The sequence below is a fragment of the Psittacula echo genome, assembly GCF_963264785.1.
Source record: "Psittacula echo genome assembly, chromosome: 9".
NCBI lineage: Eukaryota > Metazoa > Chordata > Aves > Psittaciformes > Psittacidae > Psittacula > Psittacula echo.
Window position 1 is genome coordinate 23,278,604 of NC_137745.1, and position 17,084 is coordinate 23,295,687.

A 17,084-nucleotide genomic window follows, 5' to 3' on the forward strand; every position below is an offset into this window, starting at 1 on the left:
CGGGCGGAGCGGCGGGGCCACACGTGCCGGCGGAGGAATGCGGCGGGGCCGGCCCGGGGCGGGGCGGGGAGCAGAGCGGAGCGGGTCGGAGCGGCCATGGGGCGCTCGGTGCTGCTCGCTGCCGCCGCGCTGCTGCTGCTGCCGCCGCTCACCGGGACCGGAGCCGCCGTCACCCGCCTCCGGGTCTCCGCCAACTTCGTGAGCGACAGGGGAAGGGGCAGGCGGTGGGGAGGGAGGCGGGGGGCGGGCGGCGCCGCGCTCACCCCGGTGTCTTTGCTTCCAGGAGTGCTGGGCCACCGGTGAGTAGAGTCGGGACCGGCATCGGGTCTGGGACCGGGATGGGGCTGCGAGCGCAGGGCTCCCTCTGCTCGCGGATACCGGGTCCTGAAGGCGAGGGTTCCCTTTACCCGCGGTTCTCCCTTCTTGGGGCTCCCCCCTCTCGGCGATTCCCGGTGTTCCCGGTGTGCCGAGCTCCCGCCCCGCCATGGACTCCCTGTCCCGGCTGTACGCGGACCCCGGCACGGCCGCCGCTCTCTGCTCTCCCTTCCCCGCAGCCGACAGCACATTGAGCCGTCCCCGGTGCCGCCGCCCGTCCCGGTCCTGGCCGCCGCTGAACGCACCCGCCCTGGCTCTGGGCAGGGCCCGCCTGTGCCTGCACTCGCAGCGCTGCCAGCCCTGCCTGCGGGTGCGCCTGGCCCTCCCCGCAGCAGGTACGGGCAGGGGCACCGCGCACCCCCCGTCGGTGGGGGCGGATGTGGGGGTAAAGGGGAGCTGGGGGCTCATTTCCCACCCGTGCCCGCTCCCCACGCTGGTTTCCCGCAGAGCTCGGTGATGTCCGAGGGCTCCAGCTCAACTTCCTGGAGCTTGGCTCCAATCGGGCAAGCTGGCTGCAGGTGTGGCGGCGGCACCGGGCACCGGGCAGCTCACCGGTGAGTCCGGGGTGGGTTGGATGGGGCGGAGCCCCCCCCCGGTACCCGCAGTGGCAGGTACAGTTCGACTGCTTCCCGGTGGAGAGCGGCCGGCAGGTCCTTGTCTCCCTCCACACCATCCCCGACCGAGGCTGGACCCTCAGCCGCAGCCACCTGGTTGCTGCTGAGCCGCTCGGTGAGGCTGGTGGGGATCGGGGGGGTCTCGAGGGATGTGACACACACGGGCACCAGCTGACCCCTGCCTGCTCCTCAGGACCCGTCTTCACCCATACGTGGGTGCCCGAGGCAAAGGCCATCGAGGTGTGGGTGCCCGAAGGCCCGGCCCTCATGGTGCGGCTGTGCCATCAGCTCGCCCTGGAGTGCGAGGAGCTGCCCCGGAACTTCCACCAGCAGGTAACAGCTCCGTTTCCCACGACACCAGACTGGGATCTGTGCTCCCCTCCACTGATGCTGCCTCCCTACCATAGGTGCTGGTGCTGGGGGGCCACCGCGTCTTGCTGCCGTATGAGTTCCTGGTGCCCTGCTTATGCGTTGAGGTGTGTCGCCCATCCCCTTGGCCTCTGGGCCCGTGCAGCGAGGGTTCATCCTGCCCTGACCCCCTGCTCTGCTCCCCCAGGCCTCCTACCTGCACCATGACAGTGCACGCAGCAAGCACTGCCCCTTCCGCGACCAGCCGGCTGCCTGTGAGTGCCCATGGGGAGGAGGGACCCCGGTCCTGGGGGTGTCGTCCTCCCCCCAGCCCCGCTGACCCAATGCCTCGCAGATGGCCCCGAGCTGTGGTCCTCGGTGCGCTTCCACGACTACAGCGCCAGCAGCAAGGACCAGATGGCGATGGTGCTGAGCGCCAGCTGCCCCCTGCACCCCCGCGCCACCCTGTGCTGGAGGGAGGTGGCGGCTGAGGCTGCACCGTGCTACGACATCCCGAACTCCACGGCCAGTGAGGAGGACCAGGTAAAGGGTCCTGGGTTTGGGGTGCTGGGGCACCCACCAGACCCCCAGGGTCCCCCGAGGTTGGTGGGTAGGTGCTGCGGTGCCCATGGGCTGTGTGGGTTGGGGATGGTGATGCTCTCTCTGCTCATTCCAGGCATACACACTGGACAAGGTGGATGTGCACCCCCACCTCTGCTTTCGGGTAAGCCCCCATGGGTGGGTGGGCACCGGTGCTGGGGGGCTATGGGGCTCTCCCAGCCCTTTACTGATCCCTGTTCTCCCCAGTTCTCCTATGGGAACAGCAGCCATGTGGAGTGTCCCCACCGGTCAGGTGAGCCCTATAGATTGGAGGCACCCCTGCCCTGGGGTCCCTTGCACCCCTCATCCCCTTGGGCATCCCACAAGCCCCCTGCTTCTCCCCCCGGTGACCACAGAGACTGCCTGGAACGTCTCAGTGAGCATCCGAGGGCTGCAGCTGCGCCTGCGCCTCATCTCCAGCATCCCCGCGGCCTTCAGCGCATCCCTCTGCCAGCGCCGGGGCGGGCAGTGCGAGCCCGAGCCCCCCCTCTACACTGTCACACAGGTGAGTGGTGTGGGGCTGGGGGGAGGACATGGTGGCGACCGACCCACACTGACCCTTCTCTTGTGCTTTGCAGCCGGAGGGCTCAGCCACGGGGGAGCTGGCGTTGCTGCTGCCGATGCAGGTCCTGAGCAGCTGCGTGCTGGTGAGGTGACCCCCGTACCAGCACCCCCACAATGGGGGGGACCCCAACCCCAACCCGGCCCCTCCTCACACGGCCTCTTCCCCAGGTCTGGCGCTCGGACGTGCGCTTTGCTCGAAAGCAGCTGCTCTGTCCCGATGGTGAGTGAGGGTCCTGCGGAGCCATGGGGGGCACTGGGGATGCACAGACCCCCCCCATTCCCTCACTGCCCCTCTCCCAGTCTCCCGCAGGCACTTTGGGCTGCTGGGATTGGCGCTGGTGCTGGGGCTGGTGGTGACCGTGCTGCTCCTCAATTGCCGCAGCGCCTGGAGGCCTGATGATGGTGAGGGGCACTCCGGGGGATGTGGGACGGGGCAACAGTGCCCATGGTACCCATAGGGCTGGGGTGCCGCGGGCTGCTGCCTGCCTGGGCTGCAGAGTGGATGCACAGGATGGTCAGATGCCCCTGGGGGATGCCGGTGTGTCCCCAGGGGATGGGGAGCGGCTCGGGGCAGGGCTGTCACCCCTGTCCCCTCCACCCGCAGGTCCCGGGGGCGCCCGCCCCGTGCTGCTGCTGTACTCGCCGGACTCGGAGGAGCACTTGGGGCTCGTGTGCGCCCTGGCCGAGCGGCTCCGCGCCGGGCTGGGCTGTGACGTGCGCCTGGACCTGTGGGAAGCGGGCGGCCTGGGGCAGGCGGGGACCCTGCCCTGGCTGTACGCGCAGCGCGGCACCGTGGGCCGGCAGCGCGGGACCGTGCTGCTGCTCTGGAGCCGCGGCAGCGCCCGGCTCTTCCGCCGGTGGCGGGGCGGGGCGGCGGGCGGGGACCCCCCCGGGGATGCTCACGACATCTTCGGGGCGGCCATGTCCTGCCTGCACGGGGAGCTGGGCGCGGCGGGGCGCGGCAGGGGCTGGGTCCTGGCCTACTTCAGCCGGCTCTGCAGCCCCCGCGATGTCCCCCGGCCCCTGCGGCCCCTGCCCACCTACCGCCTGCCGCGGCAGCTGCCCGGGCTGATGGGCGCCCTGCGGGGCAGCCCCCCGGCCCCCCGCCGCTGCTGCCCGGGAGGGGTCGGGGGGCTCTTGCACCGGCTGGGGGCCAGGGAGGGCAGCCCCCCCCCGCGGCACATCGGAGCGGCTACCGGCACTTGAGGGATTGCTCTGGGGCTGCGCTGGGCATTGCGGGGGGCAGCCCCCTGTTATGGAGGTGCAGGGCTCGGCGGTGCCCGTGGGGGCACAAGGAGGAGCTGGTCCCAGCCATGCGATGTGCTGTGGACCGGGATGAGCGTCCAGCCCATGGAGCTCGGAGTGGAGGTGCTGTCCCGGGCAGGGGCAGCTCTATTTCCATACAGGGTTTTGCTCCAGAGGAAAACCAGGATCTGAGAAGCCCCTTGGGATGTCACAGACGGGCGAGGGGCTGGAGCAGCAATGGAAGAAGCTGAGTCAGGCATGGTGGGCAACTGCTGGGCACAGCCTGGCCCTGCTCCTTGCTGCCAGCAGAACCGTGTCTGGGGTGGGAGCAATAAAGGCACCGTTTCACCCTCTCCTGCTGTCCATCCATGCCGTGTGCTTGGGTGCGCGGTGCTCCTCTGAAGCATGGTAGGGGGCAAGAGGGGGTATAGGGCAGGACATGGCATAACCACGGCTCCGTGTGCAGCTCCCGGGCTGGTCTGGGTTCTGAAACCACCGTGCGCTGGATCCCGTCCATGGGGATCAGGGAGGCCCCACCCCGGGGCGGCACCAGCGAGGACCCGGGTGTCCGGGATCAGAGCAGGAAGCGGGAGCCGGTGGCGGCCGCGGGGCCCGTGGAGCCGGGAGCGGGGCTGTGGGGAGAGGACGGCGTGGGGCCGGGGCACCCCCCAGCCCCGGCCCCGCCATGGGTGCGCTGGTGCCGCTGGTGCTGGTGCTGGTGGTGACGGGCGGGCGCGGTGCCCACCGCGACACCTTGGCCTGCACGCAGGTGGGTCGGTGGCACCAGCACAAGGGCTGCCGGGCACCGCGGCACCGGCTTCACCATCGCCTCCCGCCAGGGCCTCGCCTGCCGCCTCCTGGGTAAGTGCCACTGCCATAGCCCCGGGCACACGCAGGACGTGGGACATGCGCCCATAGCCCTGCGCCCGTGCACCTGTGGCCACCTTCCGTCTCCCTCCTGCCCAGACCCCGACGTGCTGTGCGGGATGGAGCCGCAGGGCCCTCACCGTGGGCTGGCCCTGTCTCGGCTGCGGCTGGAGCCAGCGCTGCGCTGCAGCGCACCCGGGGCCTGCTCTCCCTGCCTGGAGGCACGGTTGCGCCTGGCCGTGCCGCGCAGCACCGCGGGGCCGGGCATCCCTGCGGCGGGGCACAGTGGTGATGCGGTACGGGGGTCACCAGAGCTTGGGGACCCCTCGCCCCAGCACAACGCCAGCGGGGTGCTGCTGCTCGCCGCGCACACGTACACCTCGTCCCGCTGCGTGGCCGTGGAGGTCTGGGAGCCCATAGGCGCTGCACTGCCCGGGCAGACACTGGTATGGAGGTGGGGGCACCAGGAATGGGTGTCCCCAACAGTCACTGGGCACTGTGGGTGCTGGCACCGGTGCATCTCTGTGGTGTGGAGGTCCTGTTCCTGTATTGCCACAGCGTGATGGTGGTTTTCCTGCTCAGGGCTGGGTGACGTTCCGGTGCTTTGAGGCACCGCTGGGCTCCGAGCTCCGTGTCACGGCGTACACCACCACGCACGGCCGTCGGAGGCTGAGCCAGCAGCAGCGGGTACCAGGTGAGCCCCCCCGTGCACCCCAGTGTGGCAGCACCATCCCCCCTGTGCCTGCTGACACCCTGTCCCCACAGACTGCTCGTGGCCTGTGGCACAGAGTGCTGTTCCCCAGTGCCAAGGTAGGTGATGGTGACCCCCATACCTTGGTGCATGTCCCCTATGGAGGGCTGGGTGATGGATGCCGGGGGAGAGGCCGAGGGTGACCCCTGCGGTGCTGTGCCCTGTGCTGTGGTGCTGTGCCCTGTGCTGCAGCGCCCAGGCTGCAGGTCTCCCCGGGGCCCAAGGAGGTGGTCATTGAGGTGCAGGGGGCAATGCCAGGGCACAGCTACACCCTCCGGCTCTACCACAACCAAAGCCATGGTGCTGGCGGGCCGGGGCGCGTGGTGACTGTGGTGAGTGTGACCCCTTCCCTGACCCCCCCACCCCGGCCAGCTCTGTCTGCTGCCCCCCTGCCCCGTCCCCGGGAAGCCGTGTCTGTGTTACAGGCAGGTCGATGGTGTCACCCTGGGCTGGGTGACACTGCTGGGGGGTGATTTGTCATGAGGTGACCCACGTCTGGTTGCCGGTAGCAGAGCAGCAACGTGAGCTACAGCCTGCCAGCCGAGGAGGTGCTGCCCTGCCTCTGCCTGCAGGTCAGTGTGCGGGTGGGCACCGTGTGTCCCCATCCAGCATCCCAAGGCCAGCATGGACACCCCAAATCCTTCTCTCTTTTCCTCCCCTCCCAGGTCTGGCTGGAGACCCAGGACCCGCTGCGGGCCACCCTGTGCCCCTTCTCCTATGGTACCTGTGCTATGGGGCTGGGCTGGGGCACAGAGGGACCCATGGGGACACCATGAGGTGACACTTGTGTCCGGTGCCACCACAGACGCCGAGGCCTGGCAGAGGCTGTGGACACGTAGCCGGCTGGTGCTGCACGCAGAGGCACAGGCACTGACCTGCTCCCTCTCATCCCCCTGTGACCTCCCGGCTGAGCTCATTCCCTGCTGGCAACCAGCACCCACAGGGCCCTGCCAAGAGCTGCCTGGTCTGCGGCACCCCGCTATGGGGCAGGTGAGTGGGCTCCATGGGGCACCGGGAGCACTGGAGGGCTATGGTGGCACTGATGGAGCATCTCTTCCACCCACAGGGATCCCAGGAGCTTGGGGGGCTGCGGCCACACCGCAACCTTTGTGTGCAAGTAGGACACCCCTCTGCCCCACAGCTGCCCTATGGCTGCCCCATGGGCACCCCTCGGTGCTGCTAACCCGCTCTCTGCGGTAGGTGTGGAGCCACGGGCAGGTCCGGCTGAGCCAGTGCCTGCGGGACCGTGAGTAGAGATGGGGCGAGAGGGCAGGGGCAGCCCCAGGGGTCTGGCTGTGGGGCAGGAGCCCTCTCTGGATCCCCTCTCAGCCCCTGGCTCACCCGCAGGAGCACTGCCCGGCCGCCCCGGTGACATCCTGCTGCTGGAGCGCCACGGGAACACCTCGCTGTGCGTGCTGGAGCCGGGCGCATGCACCCCCCTCGCCAGCTTCACCAGCACGGTGAGCGCAGGGGCCCCGTGTCCCGGTGACAGGGGCACCGCGGCACAGCCGGCTCACCCCGTGCTGGTGTTGCAGGGATTGGGACGCCCGGGGCTGCTGGAGCAGGAGCTGCGGCGGGATGTGGCGATGGGACAGTGCAGGCAGGTCAGTGCGGGCAGCAGGGAGGACACGTCCCCAGTGTGTGATGTGTCCCCAGCGTGTGACAGGTCCCTGTGCCCACAGATCTGGCACCATGAGAACAGCACCGCGATCACGCTCTGGGCCTGTCCCATGCATAAGTGTGAGTGTCCCTGGCTGTGCCAGGGCAGTTTGGGGCTGGTGGGTGCTGTGGGTGCTCCATGGACACTGTCCCTGCCCCACAGACCTGCGTGCCCGCTGGGTGCTGGCATGGATGGGGGTGCTGCTGGGAGCTGCCTGCCTCCTGCTCCTGCTCCTGCTGAAGAAGGAGGACATTAAAGGTGAGTGGTGCCCATGGGGGGAGTGCTTCCATCCTGAGGCCCCGCTCTCAGGACCTCACCTCAGCACCGTTCCTCCACACAGGCTGGCTGAAGTCCCTGAGGGTTGATTACAGCTCTGAGGGTGAGCCTGGGGTGATGGGGAGTCCCCATTAGGGCTGTTCCCTGCTTGCTTCCCACCATGGCTGCCCCATAGGGTGGGTTGGGATGTAGGGGTACAAAGCAGAGGATGGGAATCCTATAGAAGCAGGGTTCCCAACCTACCTCCCACTGTGACTGTTCCTTAGGGTGGGTCAGGGGGTGGGTGGTGGCCCCCGGAGCACCCCCATAGGGTGGGTCCAGGGTACCCGGGGATGGGTTCAGACACTGACGATGCCCCCCCAGCCCCGCTGCGCGGCCGGCGGGCGCTGCTGGTGCACGCGGTGGAGCCGGTGGCAGAGCGGGCGGCCTGTGCCCTCCTGGCAGCCCTGCGCCCGCTGGGGCTGGCCATGGCGGCAGCGCCGGGAGGCGGCAGCGGGGCAGCAGCGTGGGGACCTCTGCCCTGGCTGCACTCACAGCACCACCGGGCACTGCGCAGTGGGGACACCATCATCATCCTCCTCTCGCCGGCGGCCGTGGCTGCCGCGCACCAGTGGGACGCTGACCCCAGCCCCGGTGATGTCCCCATCGCAGCACCCTGTGAGGCCTTTGCTGCAGCGCTGTCCTGTGCCGTGCCGGCGCTGGCGGCGGGCAATGGGCGCTATGTGGTGGCACGGCTCGAGGCTGTGGTGCCGACGGTGCCACCGGTGCTGCAGGCAGCCCCTGCCTTCGCTCTGCCCAGTGAGACCAGGGGGTTCCTGCGGGCGCTGGCAGCACCACAGTGGCGGGGACGGTGGCTGGAGCCGTACGTGGCAACGGTGGCCGAGGGGCTGCGGCGGGCAGTGGGGGAATAAAGCGGTGATGGCAGGAGTCCAGCCCCGGTGGTGTGGGGGAGATGGGGAGTGGGATGGACTGAGGAGGGGTGGTGGGAGGTAAAGGGGGAACTGGAGGAAGGGACAGGGTCTGGGCTTGATTGGCTGGAGAATGATGGGGAACTGGGACAGTTTGAGAGGGATGAGGGGGAACTGGACCAGTTCGGAGTGTGATGATGGGAAACAGGGCAAATCTGGGGAAGATGAGGAGGAGCTGGACCTGCTAATGGGGGATGATGGGGAACTGGGCCAGTACTGGTGAGACGAGAGGGAACTGGACCAGTTCAGAGAGGATGATGGGAAACTGGGCAAATCTGAGGGGGAATGAGAGAGAACTGGACCAGCCTATTGAGGATAATGGGGAACTGGGACAGTCTGGGAGGGATGAGAGGGATCTGGACCAGCTTATGGGGACTGATGAACCGGGGAGATCAGGGGGCGCTGGACCAGTTTGGCTGGATGGGAGAAGGTGACCAGGGACTGGTTTGGGTGGGGGGTGATAGGGACCGGCCCAGGCGGGTCGGGGACTGAGGTTCTCGCCCAGGAGCGGGACCGGTGCGCCCCGAGGAGCCGGTGCGGGGGTCCCGGCCACGGCCCATCCACGCTGCCCCCACCCCGCGGGTGCCCGTGGTCGCGGCCCCTTTAAGGCGGCGGGGAGGCGGGGCCCAGCGGGACGCGCGGATTGGCTGTGAGCGGGGGTCGCGGGCAGCGGGCGCGCTGCCATTGGCGGGGGTGGTGGTGGCTGAGTCAGTGGGCGGGGCCAGGCGGCGCGGGCGGGGCGCAGGATGGGGCCGCGGGCGGCCGCGCTGCTGCCGGTGCCGGCCCGGCGGGGGGGGGCGGCGCTGGGGGGGGCCCTGCTCGGGGCCGCGCTGCTCGGGGGGGTCCTGCTGGCGGCCGCCCGCGGCCACCCGGACCCGGACGCGCACCCGGACCAGGCCGAGCCGTGCCGGGCCTGCCGCGGCCTCGCCGACAGCTTCAGCAGGGTGCGGGGCGGGGAGCGGGCTGGGCGGTACGGGGTGACCCGGGCTCTGCATGGGAGGAGCGGGGGTGATGGGAGAGCGGGGGCAGAGCGGAGAGCACGGGCTGGGGGGGGGCAAGGAGGTGACGGTGCTCCTTGGGAGAGGTATTTGGGGGCTACACTCGCTATAGCATCCCAAGGGAATGAGGGGTTCCGGGGGGGCACAGAGGCTGGGGTCTGGGGTAGGGAGAGGGTGGAATGGCCATGGGGTGACTTGTTGCAGTGGGGAGGGGGGTGTTATGGGGGGGACTGTATGGGGCTGGGGGTTATCAGGGGGTCCCCACCGTGCTGCCCCCCCCTGCGTGCCCAGGGCCTGGAGAGGACAGAGCACGAGGGCTTCGGTGGGGGCAACACGGCCTGGGAGGAGGAGAAGTTGGCCAAGTACCAGCACAGGTGGGTGCCCCCCTGTTAAAGGGGGTCCGGTTTCCCCGTGGGGGGATGCTCACGTCCCAGTGCTGACCCCTTTGTCCCTGCAGCGAGACCCGTCTGCTGGAGGTGCTGGAGGGCGTCTGTGCCCCCTCGGACTTCTCCTGCCACCAGCTGCTGGAGCGCAGTGAGGAGCACGTGGAGCAGTGGTGGTTCCACGAGTGAGTCTGGGGATGGGGACATGGAGGGGGGGCAAGGGGGTAGCAGGGCGCTGAGCGCTGTGGTCCCCCCTCCCCAGGCGGCAGCAGCACCCCGACTTCTTCCAATGGCTGTGCATGGACACGCTGGCGCTCTGCTGCCCGCCTGGCACCTACGGCCCCGACTGCCGGCGTGAGTAGCTGTGGCATGAGCGGGCACTGCCCGGGATGGAGGGACCCCCCCTCCGGAATGCTGCCCCCATCCTGGCTGCTCTCTCCCCGTGCAGCCTGCGCCGGTGGGCCCCGGCAGCCCTGCAGCGGCAACGGGCGATGCGATGGTGATGGCACGCGCCACGGCACCGGCCTCTGCGTCTGCAGCCCCGGCTATGGCGGCCCCTTCTGCGCCGAGTGCGGTGACGGCTTCTACGAGGCTTCACGGAACAAGAGCCACCTCGTGTGTGCTGGTCAGTAGGGGTATGGGGGGGGCTGCGTAGCTGGTGCCCCCCCCGGCTCTCACAGCTGCTGTGCCCTGTCACAGAGTGCTACCGGGCGTGCGGGCGCTGCACGGGGCCGGAGGACTCCAGCTGCCTTCGCTGCAAGAGGGGCTGGGTGCTGCACGAGCACCGCTGCATCGGTGAGGGCTGCGGCGGGCAGCGAGTGGGCTGGGGGCTGTGGGGTGAATGGGGCTGATGGGGATGTCCCCCCTCTTCTCCCACAGACATCGATGAGTGTGGCACGGAGATGGCTCACTGCCGAGCCAACCAGTTCTGCGTCAACACAGAGGGCTCCTACGAGTGCCGAGGTCAGGCAGGTTTGGGTAAAGGGGGCTATAGGTTATTCCCCATGGCCTGGGGTGAGAGGAGGCTCTGGTGGTGACCCCAGCTCCTCTCCCCATATCAGACTGCTCCACGGCTTGCATTGGCTGCATGGGCGCTGGGCCGGCTCGCTGCAAGAAATGCAACAAGGGCTATTGGCGGGATGGAGCCAAGTGCCTGGGTGAGTGTGTCCTGCGGGCTGGGGGCAGCTCTGCCCCTTCCCCACTGGCCATTCCCAGCCTCATCCCTGCCAGATCCCTGCCTTCCTCCCAGATGTGGATGAGTGCGCCAGCGCTGAGGAACCGGTGTGCACGGGGGCACAGGAGGTGTGTGAGAACACGGAGGGCAGCTACCGCTGCGTCTGCGCCCGCGGCCACGTGCGCCGGGATGGGCACTGCGTGGAGGACAAGCCCCCCGGTAAGGCCTGACGCGGTGTGGGGCAGCGAGGCGGGGGTCTCCCCATTCATTTGTGCCCCCCTACAAGCGCCATCCTTGCAGATGCGCCAGAGAAGGGGTTCTTTGACGACGTGACGGAGGACGAGGTGGTGGTGCTGCAGCAGATGTTCTTTGGGGTGATGATCTGTGCCCTCGCCACGCTGGCTGCCAAGGGTGACATGGTCTTCACCGCCATCTTCATTGGCGCCGTGGCTGCCATGGCTGGCTACTGGCTGTCTGACCGCAGCGACCGTGTCCTTGATGGCTTCATGAAGGGCAGATAGCTGTGGGGCTGTTGGGTGCAGGCCTGGGGTGGGGGGCACCCCCCTAACAGGGGCTGGCTGCCGAGGCAGCATCCTGTTTGTGGTGCTGTGCCCTGCATGCGTCCCCCAGCCCCACATTAGTGTAGGGTCTTGATCCCCCTGCTGCAGAGTGAGCCAGGGGTACCTGATCCCTGGGGGTCCTGCACAGCCTGCTCCGGCTGGCGTGGTGGTGCCGGGCAATGTGTCACTGGGATAGGAGGGGCACAGCATGCTGCCCCCAGCCCCAGGGTGCTGGAGGGGGGGACCTGGCACCATGGCAGGTAGGATGATGTGGTGCAGGCTGGGGGGTGCTCTGGCACTGCTGGGTGCCGGGGTCGTGATGCTGCTGGCCCCATACCACCCTGTGTGTGTGTGTGTGTGTGTGTCCCCTCCCCATGAGGCAGTGGGGGCTGAGCCATGGGGCTGGGAGAGCTGCTTCCCCCCAACCCCTCATCCCCACTCCCCTGGGCAGAGCCCATCTCCCCTCCCAGGCTGCCGGGATCAGGGGGTTGTGGTCCCCTCACTGCTCACGGGGTGCTATGCTGGCAGGGGGGAACCCTGCCCTGTGCATGAGCGTGGCTGTTGCATTTGTCCGTGGTTTGTCCGTCGGGGTGTGCCCATCCGTCTGTGTGTCCATATCTCAGGAAATAAAGCTCTGCACACCCAGCTCGGCTGCTCGGGGCGGTGGGGAGGGGGGGCCTCCTCCCAGCATAAGCTGTTTATTTCTCTGGTTTGGCACAAAAAGGAGCCGGCCCCCTCCTGCCCGGCCCTGCGTCCCCCAGTCTCTGCCCATCCTCACAGCTCAATGGTGTCACTGGAGAGGCTCCGGCTGTCCATTGCCTTGGCGATGGCTGGGGAGCCGCGGGAGCCATCCCGTTCGCAGCCCGGTGTCCCGGTGGGCAGCAGCAGCGGTGCCCGGCTGGGTGCCTCGTCCATGGGCAGGCTGTCGGGTGAGGACAGCCCATGGCGCCAGGGGTTCCAGCTGATCTTCAGCGAGCTGCTGTCCAGCGAGCTGGTGGAGGCGGTGACGGTGATGGTGACGGTGCCGAGGGGGTGCCGGGGCCCGGGCAGCTCCGTTAGCGAGCTGCACCTCACCATGCGGCCCAAGCGGGGGGTCCCGGCGGTGGCGGGCGTGGGGGAGCCCCGCAGCGATGTGCCGGAGCCGCGGCGGGGCCGCCCGAAGAGGCCGTCGTGCAGGAGGTGCCGGCGGCACAGCGCCTGGTCGATGCTGCGGCGCAGGTCGATGGGGGACGGCGGGCGGAACGCCAGCTCGCCCAGCGACGGGGACGAGCCCTGCTCGAAGGCGGCGCAGGAGCGGGCGGCCGCCAGGTTGGGGCACTTGGGGCTGAGCCCCGGCCCCGCGGCGCTGCCCGCCCAGGGCTCGGTGCTGTCCTTGAGCGCCCGCAGCGGGAGCTGCTCAGCGGGGTTCCGGATGAGGCTCTTGGAGATGTCGTTGGCCGCTGCCCGCTCGGCGCCGCTGCCGCCGCTGCCGCCGCCGGCCCAGTCGTAGCAGTTGTTGGGGTACTCGGGCGCCTCGGCTTTGCGGCCGGCGCAGAAGAACCGCAGCGCCTTGGCCCAGCAGGAGTGAGCGGCGGGGCTGCGGCGGCGGCAGCGGCAGCAGAGGGGCTCGGTGGCGGCCACCAGCAGCGCCAGCGCCGTGCCCAGCTCAGCCGCCCGCAGCCAGAGCTGCGCCGCCCAGCCCGGCCGGGAGAACCGCGCCGGGGAGCCCAGGACCCCGCGCAGCCAGAGGGCGCTGTAGAGCTGCAGCCCGCACACCGGCAGCCCCGCAACCGCCGCCGCCAGCAGCGCCCGAGCCCCGCGCCCCGCGTCCTCGTGCGGTGCCCGCAGCACCCGCCAGCACCCGCAGAGCCCCCCCAGCAGCAGCAGCGCTCCCGCGCCGCAGCCCAGCGCCTGCAGCCCCAGCCCCGCCGCCGGGCCCAGCCGCGGCGGTAGCAGGTCCGCGGCCCCCAGCACCGCGCTCTGCAGCGCGGCCGCGGCCCCCAGCGCCGGCAGCCCCCGCAGCCACGCCGGCAGCAGCCGGAGCTGCGTCAGGCGCTGCAGCCGCTGCAGGAGGAGGGCGAAGGCGCCGAGCATCAGCGGGAAGGGGACGGTGCTGAGCAGCAGCAGCGCCCGCGGGGGCAGGCGGTGCCGTGCCCCGTAGGGGTCCAGCAGCAGGAAGCTGGCCCGCAGCAGGCAGGCGCACAGCAGCAGCCCGTGGGCCCCTAGAACGTGGGGCAGGTTGGGGGGACGCAGCGCAGCCGCCCAGGCCAGCCCCACCGCGCAGCCCAGCGCCAGCAGCAGGAAGATGGCGGCTGCCCCATAGATGTGGGTCTCCCAGGTGAAGCCCAGCTGGTGCCGCAGCTCTGCCCAGCTCAGCCGCGTCCTGTTGGACCCTGGTGATGGAGAAGGGTGGCTCGGCTGTGGTGGTTGCGGTGGCTGTGATGGCTGCGGTGGCTGTGGTGTGGACGGGTGCCGGGGCGCTGGTTGTGGTGTCACCACTGCCCGCCATGCTGTGACCGAAGGGGATGCGGTGCCACGGGCAGGAGGCTTTGTCCCTGGGAAGCCTGCAGGCAGGACAAAGGGGATGGTTAGCGGTGCCTGCATGCACTCCCCATCCACAGGGGGGATGCCCCATGCATAGCTGCGGCCAATGACACCTCTGGGGGTCTCCAGCGGGACCTCCCGGTGGCATGTGCCTGGTCATGTCCCCGACCCCCAAGTGGAAACCTGCTCCTGCTGGGCTCTTAGCACTAATCCCTGCTGGCAGGACTAGATTAGGGCCATTGCCCAGCGCAATCCTGATTGAAGGTGTCACCGTGCCCTGGCTGGGAGGCCCAAAATAGCTGCATCACCCCACCAGCCCTGATGCCCCATGGATGGGCTCCCATGGTCTTTGGAGAACGGATGGGCTTGGATGAAGCCCTGCATCACCTGAGCGCCTGGTGCTGTTTGTCCCTGCGGTGGGAGGTGCTGTTGGCTGTGGGGCGGCCTCGGTGGCATTTGGGATGCTCACGGCTTCCACGGCGCCCCGGACCCGCTGCGGGGACCCGACGTCCTCCTCAGGCAGCAGCCCTGTGAGAGAGGGCAGAGCCTGGCGCTGGCACCCGCAGGGGGCTTGGTCCGTACCGCAGGGTCCCTCCTGCTCCTACCTGTGCCAGAGGTGGCGGGGGGGTCCGGTGTGATGCTGGAGTTGGGGGGTTGCAGTGCAGGGCCAGTGCTGAGCACAGCCCCCGGGGCAGGCTGGGGTCCCCTCTGTCCCATCGAGCCGGCGTCCGTTCGAGGGGCTGAGTCCCCGGTGTTGGCAGTGCTGTGGCTGAGCGGCGCCCTGCGGGTGCTGCGCTGGTGGGATGGGTTCGCCCGGGTCCAAGGCTCAGCCAGCCCCAAAGATGGGGCTGCCGGGGGCAGCCGTGGGGCAGAGCTGAGAGGAGCCAGGGAGGGTATGGGGGGCCCCCCCAAGTCCCCCTGTGTGCCCAGTGGCTGTGTGGAGCTGGGGCTGGTGTGGGCACTCATGCCCTTGGGGTGGGAGACAGCGGCAGTGCCCAGAGGGACCAGTGTGCCCATTGACGCTGTGGGTCCCTCTGCCACTGACTGTCCCCTTGTGTGGGCGTCTGTCCCCATCCCATTGCTCATCCCCGTTGTCGGCACGGGGGTCAGGGCGATGGTGGACACGGTTGGTCTGGGGCTGGGGGTGCTGTGCCCTGCCCAGGGCAGCCCTGAGGAGCCCAGCCCCGTGTCCACGGGCACCTCAGGGCCTGGTGCCCCCAGCGCAGAGCCGTGGGGCAGCGAGGTCCCCCCCTGGGGGCTGTTCCAGCCTTTGGCCTCGTGTCCTTGCCCGGCGATGAGCATCTCCTCCGCCACGTCCGGGGCCGCGCCGCCGCCTCCCGTGGTGGTTTCCATCTCCGGGGGTGCCTCCATGCCCTCTCCTGCCTGCAGCGGTGGGGACCAGTGCACGGGGCTGCTGCCGCCCCAGCGCTCCCCCCCGGGGGCCTCGGCACCGCTCGGCTCCCCTGAGGCCTCCCAGGCTGGGGACAGGCCCGGCCACCGCTGACCCCAGGCTGGGCCGTGCCGGGGGTCCCTGCCCTGCTGCAGGGTCCTGCCTGGGGTCAGCCCCGCCGGCACCGGCCTCCGGGCACCGGCGGGGCCCCCGGCAGCCAGGAGCAGTCCCCAGGTGACCACCAGCGCTGCAGCCATGGTGAGTGCCCGGCGGCCCTGCGGGAACGGGGGGCTCTGTGAGCTTGGGGGGCTCATGGTACCGGCCATGGGGCCACTGTGCCCACAGACACCCATTGCTCATGGCTGTCCTGAGGCCCCTTCACAGCTGTTCCCATCCCCGGTGTCCCTGCTGCCAGTGGCCCCATTCCCAGTCTTCCCAGTGCCTCCAGTGCTCATGATCCCCATCACGGTGTCCCCAGTGCTGGTGGTCCTTGGTGCTTAGTGGTCCCTACTCCCAGCATCCTCGGTGTCCCCATCCCAGGTGTCCCCATCCGTGGTGCTCCGTCCCCGGTGTCCCGGCTGCCCCTCTCTGGCGCGCACCGTTCACCTTGGCGCGTCCCCGGCTGCATCCCGGCGGGGATGCTCGGCCCTGCGCGCTCCCGCCGCAGCCGCCGCCGCTCACGGGGACGGGAACGGGTCCGGGACCTCCCGGTTGCAGCGGCGGGGCCGCGCTGCGGGGCCGCCACCATCGTGGGGCCGGTGCAGCCGCCGCATCCCGCGGGCCCCCGCCTGCCGCGGCCCCGCTGCTCGATGCTCGGTACCCGGTGCCCGGGCCGCGGTGCGTCCAGCCCCCTCCCGCCGCCCGCCGCAGCACGGGAGGCCCCGGTGCGGGTGCCGGCCGCAGCCCCCCCGCTGACCTGCCGGTGCCGGTGCCGGTGCCGGTGCCGGTGCCGGTGCGGGCCGGGCGCTGCAACAGAGCGGGCGGCGGCGGCAGCCGGTCACGCGCCGCCCCGAGCCGCGGGCACCCGCGCGGGCACCCGCCCGCACCGGGAGGCGGCGGGAGGGGGGGAACGGGAAGCGGAGGGGAAGGAGGGTGTTGCGGGGCCGCTCGGGAGCGTCTGGAGCCGGTGTGCGGGAACGGGAAGTGGGGGAGCGGGCACCGGGTCCCGGAGAGGCGGCTGGAGCGGGATATGGGGGGTAGGACCCTGTGGGGTGGGAGAACGGCGGGGCAGCAATGGGGATGCTGCGGTGGGGGGGATGGACAAGCAGGGTGGGCAGGGCAGGCAGGACGGGCTGGACCCGGCAGGGTCCTCGGGCAGGTCTATGGGTGCCCCTGGCGCCTTCCTGCCCCACAGCTGCTGCCCGCCCTGCACGGGGCAGGCAGCAGCCTGGCAGCAGCAGGGCTCTGGGACCCTGCCAAGAGCAGGTAATTAGCTAATCAGGTAATTGTCCCGCTGGAGAGCTGCCGGCTTGGCCAGGCCTTGGGTTGGCATTGGCACAGCCTCAAAGTGACACTGGCTCTGGGCACTGCCACACAAGGTGATGCTCCCTGGGTCCCTCGGGCAGCACCGGAGCCAATGCAGCTGTGGCAAACCCCTGTCACCACCATTGCTCTCCTCTCACCCTGTGCAGCAGGGACAGGACAAGGGCAAATGGCTTTAACCTGTCAGAGGCGAGCTCTTAGGCAGAAGCTCTTCCCTGTGAGGGTGCTGAGGCGCTGGCACAGGGTGCCCAGAGAAGCTGTGGCTGCCCCATCCCTGGCAGTGTTCAAGGCCAGGGACTTGCCTGG

At 69.9% G+C, this 17,084-nt stretch overlaps 5 protein-coding genes across 5 annotated transcripts in view; 3 read left to right on the forward strand and 2 right to left on the reverse strand.

Annotated features, from left to right (window-relative positions):
* Positions 1–15,333, reverse strand: part of LHFPL4 (LHFPL tetraspan subfamily member 4) — an 88,723-nt gene extending 73,390 nt beyond the window's left edge. Inside the window, exon 1 of the mRNA XM_080625629.1 lies at positions 15,314–15,333. The gene's annotated coding sequence lies outside the window, so the exon portion shown is untranslated. The remainder of the gene's footprint in view (positions 1–15,313) is intronic.
* On the forward strand, positions 485–3,707 carry IL17RE (interleukin 17 receptor E; the record flags this gene model as incomplete). Its single annotated transcript, XM_080625179.1, has 12 exons — positions 485–710; positions 823–1,322; positions 1,397–1,465; positions 1,546–1,612; positions 1,693–1,880; positions 2,014–2,061; positions 2,145–2,190; positions 2,294–2,442; positions 2,516–2,584; positions 2,670–2,721; positions 2,802–2,903; positions 3,106–3,707. 12 exons carry the CDS (start codon positions 485–487, stop codon positions 3,705–3,707), a joined length of 2,118 nt encoding a protein of 705 aa, XP_080481305.1.
* IL17RC (interleukin 17 receptor C) lies at positions 4,427–8,211 on the forward strand (the record flags this gene model as incomplete). The annotated part of the gene is made up of 17 exons (XM_080625591.1): positions 4,427–4,515; positions 4,586–4,607; positions 4,713–5,059; positions 5,196–5,307; positions 5,379–5,423; positions 5,557–5,696; positions 5,877–5,936; positions 6,030–6,084; positions 6,170–6,354; positions 6,431–6,481; positions 6,565–6,610; positions 6,712–6,824; positions 6,900–6,968; positions 7,047–7,104; positions 7,187–7,282; positions 7,365–7,403; positions 7,664–8,211. Exons 1-17 carry the CDS (start codon positions 4,432–4,434, stop codon positions 8,209–8,211), a joined length of 2,070 nt encoding a protein of 689 aa, XP_080481717.1. The 5' UTR covers positions 4,427–4,431.
* On the forward strand, positions 9,280–11,876 carry CRELD1 (cysteine rich with EGF like domains 1; the record flags this gene model as incomplete). The annotated part of the gene is made up of 10 exons (XM_080625180.1): positions 9,280–9,330; positions 9,558–9,640; positions 9,724–9,834; positions 9,912–10,003; positions 10,098–10,274; positions 10,349–10,444; positions 10,529–10,612; positions 10,711–10,806; positions 10,899–11,042; positions 11,124–11,876. The coding sequence occupies 10 exons, from the start codon at positions 9,280–9,282 to the stop codon at positions 11,342–11,344; spliced, it is 1,155 nt and encodes a 384-aa protein (XP_080481306.1). The 3' UTR covers positions 11,345–11,876.
* Positions 12,158–15,553, reverse strand: PRRT3 (proline rich transmembrane protein 3; the record flags this gene model as incomplete). The annotated part of the gene is made up of 3 exons (XM_080625181.1): positions 12,158–13,926; positions 14,294–14,434; positions 14,512–15,553. 3 exons carry the CDS (start codon positions 15,551–15,553, stop codon positions 12,158–12,160), a joined length of 2,952 nt encoding a protein of 983 aa, XP_080481307.1.
* Between the last annotated feature and the right edge of the window lie 1,531 nt (positions 15,554–17,084).